The sequence below is a fragment of the Microtus pennsylvanicus genome, chromosome 5 (assembly GCF_037038515.1).
Source record: "Microtus pennsylvanicus isolate mMicPen1 chromosome 5, mMicPen1.hap1, whole genome shotgun sequence".
Lineage (NCBI taxonomy): Eukaryota > Metazoa > Chordata > Mammalia > Rodentia > Cricetidae > Microtus > Microtus pennsylvanicus.
This window is the reverse complement of record NC_134583.1, coordinates 112,522,661-112,540,969: the sequence shown is the minus strand read 5'-3', so window position 1 is coordinate 112,540,969 and position 18,309 is coordinate 112,522,661. Positions and strand designations below refer to the sequence as shown.

At 37.3% G+C, this 18,309-nt stretch overlaps 1 protein-coding gene across 1 annotated transcript in view; it reads right to left on the bottom strand.

Moving 5' to 3' along the window:
- The window catches only part of Pten (phosphatase and tensin homolog), a 72,246-nt gene that overhangs the window by 18,797 nt on the left and 35,140 nt on the right, over positions 1 to 18,309 (bottom strand). The window contains exons 3-5 of the mRNA XM_075973852.1: positions 16,416 to 16,460; positions 10,456 to 10,499; positions 8,208 to 8,446 (exon numbers count right to left, since the gene is read on the bottom strand). Coding sequence (XP_075829967.1) covers positions 8,208 to 8,446; positions 10,456 to 10,499; positions 16,416 to 16,460 — 328 coding nt within the window. The remainder of the gene's footprint in view (positions 1 to 8,207; positions 8,447 to 10,455; positions 10,500 to 16,415; positions 16,461 to 18,309) is intronic.

Genomic DNA, 18,309 nt, shown 5'->3' with positions numbered 1-18,309 from the left:
GTGATGGGTAGGATGCTGATTAACACAGGCATTTACATGCTCGGTCCTTTTGAAAAGATCCAATGGACGGTCAACAATACACAAATCAGCTGCAGTGTGTGACCATGCACACCCATTGCTGGAAGGCAGTAGTGATGCACAGAGAAGGCCTGCACCATGCCAAGGCCTTAGGCAGCAATAGGAGGCTGGAGTTCCATGCACCAGTTAGGATTTCAAATACCTCGCTACATGCAAGTATAATAGGAGACAAAACTCCATTTACACTATTCATCTTTGATTCTCACACATCTATTCAGTTATCAAAGTTCAGATTTGGCCCTAACAACCACTCACACTAGTTCTGGCTTTCTAGTCAGTGTTTTGATTACTAACCCAAGTCATCTGCTGTTTCCCCATTTCAATCACTTTTTGTCTTCATTTTCTACTGGTTAATCTTAATGTGAATGTATCTTTCTTCAATGGCTCAAAAATTAAGAAAATGGTTTTACATTTCCATAAGGACTTGAATTAAACTTTAAACTGCAGTTTTACTCAACTGTCCTCAAGAATGAGGTAATCAGTTTCTACTTTCAAGGCTTGTGGGAAGGATTTGGAGTTAGTCTAATGAGTTACTCATCTAAGTGAGTGGCTACTATGAAGCACTGATGTGCTAATTTATTACTTTCTGCACTGTATCCATGTCTTGCTTTGTGCCTCCTCGGAGTATATTCAAGATTTTAAATAGTTCTCTAACTTTTTATTTTATTTTAATTTTCCAGCTTTTGCTTAATGTATTTGATTCCATTTGGCACACGAGTTCATAACTGCTAAGTGCCCATGTGGAGTATTTCCTATATTAATGTAAAGTGACATCTTTGATTAGTTTTATGATATATAATATTTATAATTATATATACAATTATATGTAATGCTATTCAGATACTGAAAACCTGTCATCTGCTTTGGAAATTTACATTTTCTTAGTTTATGTTTCATTGATTATTTTTAAGCATTGGCTATTTAATGTTAATTTCTTTTTTTCTTTTGGTTTTTCAAGACAGGACTTTTCTGTGTAGCCCTAGCTGTACTGGAACGCTCTCTGTAGACCAGGTTGACCTTGTATTCTTAAGAGATCAGCTTGTCTCTACCTCCTAAGTGCTGGGATTAAAGGTATGTGCCACGAGGCCTGGTTGACTCTTGAAAAACAGATTTAAGAATTACAGGCCAGGCGGTGGTGGCGCACACCTTTCATTTCAGCACTTGGGAGGCAGAGGCAGGTGGATCTCTGTGAGTTCATGGCCAACCTGGTCTACAAAGTGAGTTCCAGGACAGCCAGGACTGTTGAACAGAGAAACCCTGTCTCAAAAAAACCAAACAAACAAACAAAAGAGTATGAATTACAAACAGTTTTTAGATATGTAATACTGGGCTGGAGAGATGGCTCAGTGGTTAAGAGCATTGCCTGCTCTCCCAAAGGTCCTGAGTTCAATTCCCAGCAACCACATGGTGGCTCACAACCATCTGTAATGAGGTCTGGCGCCCTCTTCTGGCCTGTAGGCATACAGACAGAACATTGTATACATAATAAAAAATAAATAAATATTAGATATGTAATACTGTCATAAGACTACTATGCTAGATTAGCATATCACAACACAATATGTAATATATGTTTATCTTCCATGCATTTAGTCTAGATCATCTTCTCCAAGATAAATTTACAACTTGGATTTTTTTAAGCACTTTCTATTTAAACAAACTTTTCCGGTGAACTGGCAAACATTTTCCATGTCTAAACTTATTAATAATGTAAATGCTTCAATCTAAAAGTATTTGCTTGAAAGGGGAGATTGACATTTCTGAATGAACAAAATAAATCACAAGGCAGTAATTCAATAAGAAATTCTTATAGCTTGGATATTATTGTTATAACACAAAATAGTAATTATTGTAGCTACTTTCCAATATTCAAAATCAATTTCTATCATTCTCATAAAATTACAAGTTATATATTATCACATATTTATTTGTTTGTTTGTTTGTTTATTTATTTTGAGACAGGGTTTCTTTGTAGCTTTGAAGCCTGTCCTGGAACTAGATCTGGTAGACCAGGCTGGCCTTGAACTCACAGAGATCTGCCTGCCTCTGCCTCCCAAGTGCCGGGATTAAAGGCGTGCGCCACCACCGCCCAAACACATATTATTTTTAAGACAGGGTCTCATTTAAGACTCTGGCCTCAGAGTGGTTATCCTACTGCCTCAACCCCCAAATAGCTGAGATTACAGGCCTTTTTAACACCATAGCTAATCATTATAGTCTCGATACCCCCCACACCAAGGCAGAACTAGCCTCAATCATGCTGCAGTGTCTCATGATGACTTTGAACTCCTGATCCTCCTGTCTCTATCTCCCAAGTGCTGGGATTACCCAAATATATCCCTTGTTGCCTCTATTTTAATAAATAGTTTTAACATGCTACACATGCTAAAAACTTGCTCAAAACCAGTATCTGAATCTCCATAACTCTGACTTGGGAAGCAGAGGCAGGTCGATGATCTCTGAATTTGAGGCCAGCCTGGTCTACAAAATGAGTTCCAGGACAGTCAGGACTGTTACACAGAGAAACCTTGTCTTGAAAGACAAACAAACAAAACAAAATAAAAAACAAAAAATAAATTAATTAATTAAAATATCAACTATACAAGTAAATAATTTCCACGGAAATGGAGTAATATGTTTGTTTTGTTTGACTGAATAAAAGATATGAGTATTTGTTCTCTTGAGCAGTTATCTCACCCTTGAGACATTTTCTTTATAGGATGTATCAACTGCTGGACTTCTCTGCACCATTCAAAACCTAAAGCATTGTTTGGACATTAAGAATACAATGCTATATTTTATGATTAGCTTGTTTATTAAATCTGCACCATGTCTATATGTCAAGACCTAGTCATAGTATTTCGAGAAGCTATGCAAAGTCCACAAATTTTTCAAAACAATATGCCAAATGTCTCCTCCTTTAAAGTAAGAAGAAAAAGATTCCTCACCAGAGCATAATTTTCTTCAGCTTGTTATGGTGCCTTCACAGTTAAAGTTAAGAAAATATAGCAAAAGAAAAAAGAAAGAAAGAAAGAAAGAAAGAAAGAAAGAAAGAAAGAAAGAAAGAAAGAAAAGGCCATTCAAGTAAAATCAACTCCACACAAACCACAAATGGATTTTTAGAGTGTCCCCTCCAGTCATTTATAATCACAATCACACAAATGCAAATCCACAGGCTCAACCTAAATGACAAGTGGGTAAATGTGAAACTGGGGGATTCTTAGCTGGCATACAAAATGCTAGGTATTATTATGGAATTTTAAGCAAAATTCCATTGTGTGTACTGTTAGAAGCTTTAGAATGATATCACTCAGAGTAATCAATTATATTTATTATAAGGTACTCACTTCTCGGGACGAATTCTGAGATAAACAGCTATCTCATCCTTATCTGTTTTCTTGTGATGAAAACAAGCTCAAGCATCCATCACGTCACTGCCGCTCTGATCACCAGGCAGATGATGGTGCCTTTAAAGCTTGTTTTACTATTTATTTGTTATTAATGATGTGTCTCATTATGGCACTTACACACACACAGGAATCACTGCACTTCCTACTGATTCATCTCCCTCCCCCAGATAGCTGCTTCTGTTCACGTAGCTGACTTTCCCCTCCCCGTTTTCCCTTGAAATCTCCTCTTCCCCCAAAGGTCTCCTTTCTAGTTTGACAGTATGCACACATGCACACCTCCAATCTAGGTCCTTCACAGGAGAGAAAACAAGTATCTCTTGATTTCATTTTCTTTACATTTAAAGTTTTAAGTAAATTAACTGCAAAAACTGTAAGGAAATGCTCAGATTATATTTACAAGACAAACCATTTCACCCTGTTTTTATTAAACACATTTGTTTGTAAAGAAAAACATAAGACTGAGGAGCCTTTCAAACACCATCAGCATTACAGAACCTTTCAGCAGAGCCTGGAAAGAGGTAATATCCTCAACAGCTCTCAAAGTTCCTTCTGCAGTTCAGAACTTGATACTATACAAAGAAACTGAACAACAACATGGCGAGGGACTTGCTTGTACTCTAAATGCTGTCATGTACGTATAATTCTGATCACAAGAGTTCACTTTTCTGGGCCTTTACATATTCTATAAAGAAGCATTTCTGAGGTAGGGGTATCTTGAGGCTTTTTATCTGCATCTGGATTTCTAAAACTATTGTAACTTAAAATGCAAATAAAACCATTTAGCAAAACACGGCCTGGTCAACAGCATCTGTGCGTAAACTCTTTCCTATCTTTAAATAAATGAACGAATAAAGGTAGGAAATGTGTATAAGTTTTTTTAAATCCACGTATAATTTATTCAAAACACTGTCTCAGTATATTAATCACATACATCAGCTAAGCACAGTAAATCCCCTGATGTAACTGTAAGATGCTAAATTACTTAAGGAATCTCCTTATAATGCAATAGCTAAACATCAGATGTACCAGCCACATCTCTAACTATGTGGACCACTTTGCATTTTCTATCTACATTAGTCTATCATCTTCACTTGGGGGACATGGTAAAGAATGGAGAGTGCCTGCTGCCCAGAGCAGTTCTACTAAGGACACAGGTATCCCATTTTATTAAATGACAGTAGGGCTTCACATTTCACTTTCACAAATACTTCCTTAACTGTCTTTGCAGTCTGGCCCCAATCTGTCACATTCCCCAAGACTTCCTGTCATTTCCACAAACACCCTCTCTTCCTCTCTAAAGGCAAACAAACTATTGTTACCAGGCTATAATAAATAGTCTTTGCACTGGCAGATTAACATAACCTCACCTTCTGACCTGGGCCTTCTGCACCTAACCTGAACCCCATACCTAATCTGGATCCTGTACCTAACCTGAACCCTGTACCTAACCTGAACCCTGTACCTAACCTAAACCCTGCACCTAACCTGCATCCTGTTCCTAACCTGGATCCTGTACCTAACCTAAACCCTGCACCTAACCTGCATCCTGTACCTAACCTAAACCCTGCACATAACCTGAACCCCGTACCTAATCTGGATCCTGGACCTAACCTGAACCCTGTACCTAACCTAAACCCTGCACATAACCTGAACCCCGTACCTAATCTGGATCCTGGACCTAACCTGCATCTTGCACCTAACCTGGTCCTGTACCTAACCTGTATCCTGCACCCAACCTGCATCCTGTACCTAACCTGGACTGGAAACAGAAAACTTACAGGAAAGTTTAAGTGCCTCTGAACTCTACTCTTATCCTTGAACATGAGGAAGACTTTCCCAAGCCCTGGGCTCAATTCTCACCATCACAAAAGAACGAGTGGAGAGAGAAAAAAAAAGGAAAAAAAAGTAAAGCCAAATATCTGAGGCTCTTAATGGCAGGAGAGAAGGTTAATACAGTCACAGGACCTTAATCAAATAATCTCATCTACTTCTCCAAAAATAACATTTTTCTCTAAACTATGAGACAGGCCATAAAATGCATACACATTATAAAATAAACAAATAATCAACAAATATTATAGGGCCCTATTTGAAAAGGTCAGGAAAAGGTTTTGAAAATGGTGACATAGCCTTGCTTCCCTCTATCTCCCAGGCCCCACCACCAAAATATATAAATAATTTTTAAAGATCCTCTTTAAGAAAGAGAAACTTTGCCTGGTACTAGAAACCTAGTCAACTGATGGGCAGTGATGGTACACACTTTAGTCCCAGCACTTGGCATGCAGAAGCAGGTGGGTCTCTGAAGCCAGCCTGATCTACAGATCAATTTCCAGGACAGCCAGGGCTACAAAGAGAAACCTTGTGCAGAAAAACGGAAAGAAAGAGAAAAAAAGAAACAAAAACCCTAGCCCAACTACCTGGGGTCAGGGAAGCCATGGATCTTGGAAAAGAACTTAAACCACTAATTTACTAAATAAGCATAATCCCTAACTACATTCTAAAATTTATTTTTATACCAAGAGATAAGTATAGTCCTCACCCCTCATCAAGGTAATTTCTCTTTGCAACAGGAGACCATTACAGAAAACCACAAGAGATCAAAATGCAATTTCCAGGCCCAACTGAGACATCCACAACACGACTCCTGTACCTAAAGCTTGGGGATCACTGCAGACGAGGGGTTAGAAAGACTGAGTCGGAGGAACAGGGACTTGGCTGAGCTACACACATAAAGTCTCATCAACATGACTTCCCAAACATGAGTTGAACAAGGAGGACAACAGATGTTAGTGTGGAAGGGGGGAAAGCTCACTAGGTCTCAACCCTAGAGAAAGATCTACTGGCAACTAAGGAATGCTGAGAGGGGGAGATATATTCTTCTGCTGGGAAGAAAGAGTATAATTGGTTATCCAATACCAATTCAGTGGTCAGCACTGAAAACATAGATCAGCTGATGGTATTTACACACACACAACACTCATAATTTTATTATAACCTCAAAAACCTGTATTGAAAAAAAATCTCAATGTTTAAAAAGAAGTCAAATAAAAATGGCTAAGAAAGATCTGCTCTTGAGGAAGAAACCTCCATACACCACCGCTTTACCTACACCTATGCATGGACACCACCGTAGGCATGCTTTACCTACACCAGCTCTGGTTCTCCTGCACCAGGAAAGGTAAATGTCTCTGCCATGGTATTTATGCTCACTGCTGCACTGGGCAACAAGATCACATTAATCCTAAAAGAGCCTTGTCTACTGTTACAAAAAAATTTCCTACTAATTAACACAAGTTTTAAATTATATCTATGCAGGATTTGTTATGGAAAGCCTACTTCTGTGAAAGACCCAAATTCATGAGAGCCAAGACTTTCAATCAAGAGATTCTCAAGACGCTTTGTCAAGAAACAGGAGCATAACAGGGATGACTTCTATTTATGATCCAAAACTGAGCTAGATAAAATTAGGGCTTAAAAGAAAAATAAAGAAGGGGGGGATGGATAGAGGAAGGAGGATGAGAGGGAGACAGAAGGGAGAGTGGCAAAAGAACAAGTTTAATACTAGAATCAATTTTCAAAGTTGTCTTACTTCCTAGAGCAGCCATGTACAACTCTTTGACATTGCAAAATGATGTTGTCATTACAAAGTCCACACTCCAGAACCATGCAATTGGATTACAAAAGATTGCAAACAATCCAACCTTTTGTAAATTTATGATCTTGTGTTGGGCCATATTCACTGCTACACAGAGTTTTTCCAATTTATCTGGAGTAGTTTAGGCCTTTCTTTGATGAAGAAGAAATGCATAAAAATTCTTTGTATCAAACACTTTTCAACTTACTTTCCAAAGAAATGGGTCCTCTAAAAAAAGCATTACAAGAATTTGCTTTTGCTTTAAATTGTACTACTTACTAAACATGTCATTCATTTTCAATAGTCTTTAGTTTTCTGAATCAATGAATCTTTGATTAGTTAACTATATTAAAATATTCATACCAGAAAACGTTTTTATTTACTATGAAATTGAATATCATGCTTTACTAGGTAATGGCATCCAAGTTATCAGCAAAATACATCTTGTTTTCATGTATGCCTCTGGAATATCAAGATTACAATTTTTATAAATATATCCTTTTATTTAATTAAGCCTTATAAAGATTTCCATTATAATTAGTGGGTAAGTTTGCTAGTATTATTAGAAAACAGCAACATGAGGAAAAACACTCAATGAACTGATTACAAACTGGAAGCATTGGCATATTTCAATTATTGCTACACTTCAGAGGGTCAGCCTCAACTATATAGAAAGATCCTATCTCAACAAAACAAAAAGATTTAAAAATAGGTATTAGCTCATCTCTTAAAGGGAGAGATGTATACAAATAACTTCTATTAGTTAAAAATAGGACCTGAACACTTAGACTGCACAACATAGCAGAAAGAGTCAACAGCATATAGCATTGTGTGCTTAGCAGTTGCCAAGCAGATCTCAACTGCTCTCCGTACAGTGAAGCCAGCGGGTGAGGGATATAGTAAGAGGATAAAGCTGTGGTAATGACAATGTAACATTTCTCAAAATATCACCTGGGCGCACTGTTAAGTGGATCAGACTTTTATTTTTCAGTTACATCTCAATAAAGCAAGAGGGGAAAAAACCTGTTTCCCACTAAATTCTTGGGTTCACAAAGAGGAAAAGGAAAATTAGTAATACAGCTTACCTTTTTGTCTCTGGTCCTTACTTCCCCATAGAAATCTAGGGCCTCTTGTGCCTTTAAAAATTTGCCCCGATGCAATAAATATGCACAAATCATGACACCAGTCCGTCCCTTTCCAGCTTTACAGTGGATCGCTGCAACATGATTGTCATCTTCACTTAGCCACTGGTCAAGATCTTCACAGAAGGGTTTGATAAGTTCTAGCTGTGGTGGGTTATGGTCTTCAAAAGGATACTGTGCAACTGTTGCAAAAAGATAACCTCAGCGTAAGAAAAGATATCCTAAATTTTTCATTAAAAAGTAGGTTAACTTTAAAAATGTTATATATAAACTAACTGCTACTTAAAAGAAGCCTAACTTTAAGGAAAATTTAACTTACTGCTTATTAACCTAGCTTTTTAATAAAAGTCTTTTATTAATTCTTAAATGTACTCATTAGCCAAGGAAACATTCACGACCCAAGTGTTATGCTCTTTGCTCCACAGAGGAGAAATCTGCTACACGAAGGGAACATGACACAGCATATCAGTACAGCTGAATGCAAATGGATGTCACCCCGGCCTCTTGTCAAAGAGTAACTTCTAACAGAAGGAGCAGTAACAGATATTACTGCATCACCACAAAATGTGTTCTAAGGAAAGTATAGATTATTAATAGAGTCAACTATGGAAAAGACTGATGTTATACCTAATAATAAAAATACTGTTATGATAAGTTATACGAAAATATATTTTTATTAATTATTATTATTATTATTGAGTCTTCAAGACAGCGTTTCGCTGTGTGTAGTTCTGGTTGTCTAGGAACTCACTCTGTAGACCAGGCTGGCCTTGAACTCATAGATATCCACTTGCCTCTGGCTGCCTAAGCGTCTTATTTTTAAAATAGTCTCACAAATACTGTAATTGTATATTCATAGCTTGAAAAGCATATATGTGCACATATATATCCCCTGAAATTAATGACTCATAAAAAGCATAAAACTGTAGTAAAGTTTACCAAATTAAGTTTCAGATTATTTTCACATGAATTAAGAATCTAAGCTATCTTCAGACAGGCAGAATGAGCTTTGTGGGGGTGGTGCTTTTGTCTAGAAACAAGGCTTAGGCTCTAGCCCTCTTCACTTTTATCTCACTGGGGTCTGTCTTAATGCTTCTCTACAGAGATTCTTAAATTCTCACGAGAACTCTAGGGATGTAACTCAGTTTGCCAAGTGCTTGCTTAATCCCTGCTCTGCATATAAACACACAGCTGATGATGAGGTGAACATCTGTAATCCCAAAACTTAGGAGGTGAAACCAAAAGGACCAGGGATTCAGAAGTCTGAAGTCACCTCAGCTACACAAAGGAGTTCAAGGCCACTCTGGGACACTGAGACATTGCCTTAAAAGTTAAAAAATAAAATAATAATCCTGATGGATATTGTTCTAGTTATCTGCTATATTATCTAATATGCAAAAATTACAATATATCTCAACTGAGCCATCATAAAGTGGGATAAGAACTGTCCGTCTGATCCCCTCTGTGAAAGGAGAGCTCTCTGGTACACGAGGGCACGCAGTTACATAGGTAGCAGGCTAGCTTTCACTCAATCATCTGTCTAACTGTGCCCCCCATCTTATTTCCCCAGTGGCACACAAGACCACTCAAGAGAGTCTGTTAAAATGTACATTTAAAATTAAGTAAACTTCAACTGTGGTATGCTTCCTAAAAAGCAGTAGCTTACATTTATCCTACAAAAGAAACATTCCTAGTAAATTGTTCTTACTCGGTCCTTCATGCTTCACAGTTCTCAGACCATGGTTAACGTGCATGCTGGATGACAAACATCAATCCATCGTTTACAGTGTCCATGGCAGTCTCTGCAGGCTCTTGGACAGAAGGGGCCAAGCTGCTCTATCCTTTCCTCTTTTATGTCATTCTTCTATATAGAAAACTTAAAACAGTTCTGCTGTCTTCCTGTAATTGTTTTGGGGCACCAACTGCCCCAAAGAGTCAGTAAGTTTCTCCTTATCTTAGTTTAGCATAGTGATCTCCCCTGATTCTCAATCTACTCTTTAATTTAGCTTTCCTGACAATTTTGGTAGATTTATATGACCTAAAGAACAACTCTGAAATTAAATCCACTTTTTAAAGCAAAGGCCATTCTTAAGATTTTTATCTCAATAATCCGATAACTATCAACAAGGCAGTAAAGAATAGTCTATTGGTCTTAAGTTACACAATACACTATGGTTACATTTATACATACCTCTGCAGTTAAATTTGGCGGTGTCATAATGTCTTTCAGCACATCTATAAGAAAGTTTAAATGTGGCATAAAGTTACCTTTCACACTTTGAAGGAAGAATAATTATCCCAACATTTATTCACCTTTATACTATGCCAGGCATTGGGCTAAGTGTTTTTATGTTCACTATTTCAGTTAATTTCAAGAATGCTGAAGTAGGCACCATTATTATTATTTGATAATTAAGAAAACCAAGGCTTAACAAAAAGGTTAAATGCATGCATGCAATTAGAGTGCATATACTTGTTCATACAGTTTGTGACATCAACACACAACACTAGGAATTCAACTGCACTGGCCCTGTACATTTCTTGGATGAAGACTGTACATGCCTTTAAAAAGTGTTTATTTCACAAATCTGTGAATAGCTACTTTTAATATTATTTTTACCTGCAGATGATCATATACAATCTTAAACTATTATTTAAAACAGACATGCTAGAGACAGTGAAAACAAAAGAACAAAGAAAATGTAAACGACAATGGACTGATACTAATTGACTTAACATAATGCTTACTAAAAATGGTAAGCCAAACCTTTATCCTTTTATATACAAATGTCATCTTTATCAATGATCTCAGTGTACAAATTTTAGCATCAGATCACAATAAAGTAACTAAGTAAGACAAACCAAATCAGAATAGCAAAAGCTGGCACCACTGTATCTTCGCAATAACACTAGCGGCTGTTATTATGCAACTGGCTCACTTTAAATTAACAGACTATGAAATAAAGATTAATAGGCTCAAGAGGACAGCCACATTTTAGTGGGGTCAGCAGCATCCTGGTGACTCCAACTACCAACAAATCAGACATTAAAGAATTACTAAAAGCTAGGAGTGTTGGCACGGGTTGTAATCCTAGCACTTGGTAAACTGTGACAGAAGATTGCATCGTTAAGATCAGTCTGCTATTCAGTGAGTTCTAGGCCAGGCGGGGCTCAAAAAACCAAGAAAGGAAATTACTGAAAACAAAAGTTAGCATTTTAAAACAAATAACGTTCCATTACTCCTTAGCCCAAAAACCCAAATCCCGAAGTTTTAAGTATGTAATCTCAGTTTTAAGAGACCAATCTGAAGCTGCTCAATAACACGCAGTTACAGCCAGGTTCACGCAGAGTCCTAGCCAATCCACCACACAGTTACTTGGGTAACAAAAGGATATGCTCCTCTATCATTTTTTTTGAAAGCTGAAAATTTCTACATATTGAAATGTAGCTGATCCAAGACTTCCAAATAAACAGCTGTGTGTGGACTTGCAGTATGTATCTGGAATCTACACAACTCCTCAACTCTAAAGACTCAAAACCAATTCACATGAAAACTGAACAACTCATACATGAACTACAGCCCATTGGATTTCTAACTGGTCAGACTGAGGCAAATCAACTTTTGTATTATCATACAAAACAAAAGAAGCTTTTTCCTTTTAGTGTATTTTTTAATGTATTGTTTTGCTAAAGAAAAAAATTTTATTAGATAATTAAATATGCATCCATGCTAAATAATCTTGTGTTTGCTTATATAAAAATGAGACAGGAGGAAGAGAACTGACACACAAGAGAGCATTTACATGTTCCTTTCCCTCTCATTTGTTTTTTCTGAGTCAGAATCTTATATACCCAAGTAAGGCCTTGAACTCCTCTTCCCACTACCTCCCAAGTGTTGGAATTCCATGCAGGGCAGCCAGGATCTGCTCTTCTGAGAGACAACAGTGGTAAAGAACCCATAGTGGAGCATAGACAGGAATCCTGGAGACACTGAGTTGTCTCAATCTCCCATGCTTGTTCAGGACTTCCAAATGGCTGGTTTAGGGTCTGGGATAGCACGTGCCTAGCAGTTGCAAAGAGGGCTACACCCCTACAAAGAAAAGAGTGCCCCAGAGAAAGACAGAGCAAATACTCTCAAAAGCCTGGTTAGTGGGAACTGCTTAAGATTACCATCACAAATGGTTCTAATGGATCAGTTAAGATGATGATATGGAAGCGAAAATAAAGACAAGACAATTCAATGTCTATGAAATATACACACCTTACAATAATATTTGTGTTCTCATCCTCACAATCATGTGGCAGTTTATATCCCCCACATACAAAGAAGAAAAAGCATGCAGCTCTGAGAGGGTGAGCATGGTCGGCCGCACTACATGCTGAGGCCGCACACGGAACAGTGCTCAACATAAGGGTCGACAAGGAAAGACTTCCGTCTTATTAAAAATCTCTGCTATATAGCCAAAATTCACATAGGAGTTTTTTTTAGTTTCTTATGGCACGTTAACAGTAAGTCACTCAACATACTAAAATGAAAGATAGCAAATAACTGAGATTTAAAATTCTTTATAATTAAAACTCAAATGACATCTTTATCCTTACCTTAAATTGGCTTATAGGAAAAGAAATGAGGAAGCAATAAAAGAAAAAGGTTTTAAAAGGTGGATACAGACCGTAGAGGAAGGAGAAAAGTTAAAGAGAAGTTTGCAGAGAACTAAGACTCCGTGGGTAGGAAGCTCTCTTCTTTACTCTTTACAATGAAGCTATTGCTCTACTTTACAAAGGAAATTTTTGTTTGTTTGTTTCATTTTTCGAGGCAGGGTTTCTCTGTATAACAACTCTGGCTGTTCCGGAGCTCACGCTGCAGACCAGGCTGGTCTGGAACTCACAAAGATCCACCTGTCTCTGCTTCCCTGAGTGCTGGGATTAAAGGAGTACATCACCAACACCCAACACAAAGAAAATCTTAACAGATAAATAACAAACCTAAATACTTGCCAAAAACTATGTCAAATATTCATGAAAATAAAACTTAAAATTGTATATTCTCTGAACATGGAGAAACAAAAAAATGAAACATCATTCTAAAAAAAAAAGACTAAATAACGAGTGTTGCCCTTTCTTAAAATAGTTAATGAATATCCAAGGAAACTCAAATATAAACAAGTGATTATCAGAAAGCTTCTAGTAGGAGTTCTTTGTCCATGCACAACAGCTGTCATAAAAGGTTTCATAAACTACTAATTATGGGTATGTCCAATGAAAAATAAGATTTTCAAATATTCCAAGAAAAAATACATACCACATATAATTGCTATCCTAAGACAAAAAGAAGTAAAACAAGCCGGGCGGTGGTGGCGCACGCCTTTAATCCCAGCACTCGGGAGGCAGAGGCAGGCGAATCTCTGTGAGTTCGAGACCAGCCTGGACTACAAGAGCTAGTTCCAGGACAGGCTCCAAAGCCACAGAGAAACCCTGTCTCGAAAAACCAAAAAAAAAAAAGAAAAAAAAAGTAAAACAAAAATATCTGCTGTTGCTAGTCTCAGTTACCTAAAACCAGACACATAGAAAGCAGGGGAAAAGAAGTACTAGAAATTAAAGCAGCCTGGCAATGGTGGTGCGCACCTTTGATCCTAGCACTCAGGAGGCTGAGGTAGGCAGATCTTTGTGAGTTTGAGCTCTGCTCTACAGAGTGAGTTCCAGGACAGTCAAGGCTATAGAGAAACCTTGTCTCGGAAAAAAAGAAAGGGAGGGAGGAAGGGAAGGAAGAGAGAGGGAGGGAAGGAGGAAGGGAGGGAAGAAGGGAGGGAGGGAAGGAGGGAGGGAGGGAGGGAGGGAAGGAGGGAGGGAGGGAGGGAACTAAAACACTCAATTTCGTAGATGTTGAAACTTTTGAAGTGAAAAACATGGAGAAGAAAAACAAAGACCTGACAAGCAGGCATGGGTAACCTGTTACCGGATGTAAAACTATGTGTCTTTGGCCAACTCACTTAACTTCCCTAGGCCTGATTCACTATCTGTAAGGTAAGAAGGTTCTACTAAATGATCTTTCAGTTCCTTTGCCATTCTGAAAGCCTCTGTACAGGTGACATGGGAATAAGTTAATATGCACTAAAGGTTATTCTCACCTAAAAAAAGAGATAGTTCCTTAAATTGCAAATGAAATGCTTAGAAACAGGGAGTCAGTTTCTAGGCTCTGACCGAAGGCCACCTTTAACCATTTTAAAATAGAACAAAGGAGATAGCATAAACCTAATTCCTAAATTCTAGAAGCAGGAAGCCACTATACACGGGAATGAAAAGAATTTCCTCCCTGTTCTTTGGATATGTTAAACAGGCATAAAATTTCAACACAGGCAAAATGTGTCTTCTAGTGTCTTTCTACTTCCCTATTGGGACTCTAAATCTCCAATCCTGACAGTGTGAGTCCGAAATGATTCATTTAATGAATTCCAGCTTTCAACAGTTCTTGTCCTTTTTTTAGTCAGCTTCCCAATGCAGCTGTTCAACACACAGTTTTGTGGCTGTCCTATGCACCTTTTATTATTATAACCCCACCTAAGCCAGCAAAAACCACCACCTGCCAAAAACAATTTATCTCCATATCTCAAAGACCACTTGCCATGTTCCACACTCCTCAGCCTAATAGATAACCCCTATGGATTTTGATTAGCAGAAACGCCTAATGGAAATATTTCAAGATCTTCAAATGTATGTATATGCAATGAAAGATATAGCACATATAACTGCAGCCCTAAAATTAAAAGAAAGCAAACTCCTGGTGTTAGCTTGTCTACTCCAAACCAGGTGTGTAACAGAGAGGAGGAGAACAAAGAAGGTATCAGAAGTAATCACATCTTAAACATCCCGCCCTTTACAAAACCTTCCTATGGGGTCCAGTTCCTATGTCTACAGTTTTTCCACTGCTCAGTCCTATAATACTCAACTTAACTTTCACATTAACTATATGCCACTTGAGGACTGGAAGTATCCTTCTGAGCACTATAGCTATATATTTTATCATGACTAAAGGGATGCCCCTAACTAAAGGGCTCCACCTTTCTGAATCTGAAGTCAACAAAAACTACGAGAAACAATATTGACTACTGCACATCAATACTTCTAACTCTTATCAAAATAAAAATATTAATAAAGATAGAAAGAAAAATAACAACATCCAGCAATCTAACAAGGTACAGAAAATCCTCTGGATAAAAATTCAAATGCCTGCCAGACAATGGTGGTAACACACCTTCAATTCCAGCACTGGGAAGACAGAGGCAGGCAAATCTCTGTGAGTTCAAAGCCAGCCAGGTCTACAGAGCAAGTTTCAGGACAGTCAAGACTACTTAGAAAAACCTTGTCTCAACAGATACCCCCCCCCAATCAAATGCCCACTGGAAGCGGAGAATACTTGCGCTTATACTTGATAAAGTCTATAGAAAATAAAAATTGCTAATAGGTATTTAACAATGCATAAAATTCCCCTGCTGTATAAATTATAGATATAAAAGTCAAAAGGCATATAGAGAAATGATCATTTATACAACTTTTAAAATTAAAAAAATGTTCAATATTTGGGGGAAATAAGAAAGGTGTTCAAAGACAAAAATGTTTAATGCTTTTTTTTCTTTTTTCCTCTCTTTTTCACATCTTTACTCCAAAAGTCAAAAGAAAGCACAGGTTTAAAGACAGGTCTACAATTTCTAAAGGAAAATCCCTAAAATCCTACACCAGACAATTAAACAATGCTGGGTAACTTCTTTAGATTATACACAAAGAATATTCAAATAGCTGTTTCAATTGACCAACAAGCACAGAGGACACAAAGTCTGTCCACCCTGGAGTCTGCCTCCACAGAAGCCATCATTAACATTAACAGCAGCTCTGCTGTGGATTACATTTCAAATTATCACATGATTATGGGCTCAAGGATGGGCTAGATGCCAAGTCTTTTAAGGCAGATCAAGTCGCATGAATCTGCCAGCACTGCTGCAGCTCTAACCACACTTCCTAGATTCAACAGTCCTCTCTATCGGACTTCAACTGTTTGAGGAATCCAGTGCTATTAAAATATATTTTTAACTCCAACAAAGAAATAACTTTTACTTAGCTATTTTAGCATACATACAAATAAGAAAACATACTTACAGATTGTATATCTTGTAATGGTTTTTATGTTTTGAATCCAAAAACCTTAAAACAAAACAAACAAAAAGCCACCATTAACAAAAATGAGCTAACATTTCAAATTACAATAATATTAAGAACTAAAACATTTTATTTTCTCCAATCTCAAATACTATTAATAACCCAAATGCATATCCTCTCCAATTTCATGTTATTTATTAATAATCATTACATTACATAGATTTATACAATCTGAAGTAGAACTAACTATATCAAAAACTATTTTCATCTCTTCTGTCTTCAGCCTAATAAATTAATAATGTCTTGAAAATGCAATCTTAGCAATTCCCATGTGCACCTAGCTCATACTGATTTCCACAAAAAGCATAAGCAATAATGTACTCTTTAAAAAGCTTACTGTTTTGTTTTTGTTTTGTTTTTTGGTGGTGGTAGATAAATCTGAACTTCTGACCACGCCCCCATTCTTCCATCCCTGGAATACTGGGATCACAAGTATGTGTCACCAAACTGGTTTTATGCAGGTCTGGAGATTAAACCTAGAGCCTCATGCATGTTAGAAAAGCATTCTACCAGTTAATCAGGCCCAACATGAGTTTATCAAGATGAAGGAATAAATAGTCAATAAAATTGACTTAAAAGAAACAAGCATATCTTTATGTAATTTAAAAATGCCAAAAATATCACAAGACCCCAAAGTCTGCTAGAAAAGAAATAGCATAAAAACAAAAAGGCAAAGATACTACCATTAACAGCACCAGCTTCTAAAAATAACTACACAAAGTCTGATCTTCAGGAAAACTACTTCCAGCCTAGAACACTGTACCAAGACAGACTATAAATCACGGGTGAGTAAATAATACAAGCATTGGTTAAGCTACAAGTCCTCTTGTTTTCCATACACTGTCACAGGAAGTTGTAAAAAATGCTGAGTGAAAGTAGAAAATCATGGAAAGGTGATGGATAGGTTCTAGAAATTGGGGAAGCCCATTTGAAAAGAGAAGAAATGAGAATCCCAAGAAGAATGGTAAGGGGCATCTCAGACAGGCTAGAAAAGGAAACCATTAGTTCACAATCAGGAGGAAACTCCAGGAGAGGGAGAGACTGATGAGCATCAAATGTGCTCAACCCCAGTGGGCAACAGTGGTGGCGCACATTAATCCCAGCCCTCAGAAGACAGAGGCAGGCAGATCAGAGTTCCATGATAACCAACAACCAGGGCTACAAGAAGAAACCCTGGGGGTTGTGTGTGTGTGTGTGTATGTGTGTGACACAAAAAAAAAACAGAAAGAAAGAAAGACAGACAAACAGAAAAAATGTGCTCAAGCACAGTGAGATTTATAGAACTGAGGGCAGGCTTGTGAATAAACTAAAATAGAGAACATAGATCTTTTGCAGATATATTAGAGTTTCCAGCTTGGTGTTTCTATGGTTTCTGTGGGAGCAAATGAGTGTGTTTCTGAGCCTATGTGTTGCTTGTGTTTTTCCTTTGGCTCTTTCTCTTCATTTTTTTTGTTTATTTGTTTTGTCCTATTCTAGTTTGTTCACTTTCGTATTATTTTACTCTACTACTTTTTAGATGTCTCTGTTTTCTAATGAGAGAGAGAAAGGGTGTGAATTTGAATGAGAGGGACTGAGAAGAGTTGGGGGAGGGGAACTATAAACAGAATATATTATATTAAAAAAAAAACCTGTTTTCAAAAAAAAAAGAAAATTCAACAGTATGACACAACATACTTGTGTCCTAATCATGTAACAGAGTGGGTATATCCTTGGGACAATATAAAACTAGGAGAAAAACACAGCAAAATATTAGGAACTTTATACCTTTTAACTACTGCAGTTTTTTTTTCTTTTTTAAAAAAATATTGAAATGCTTGATCAGTTCTCTTTCACA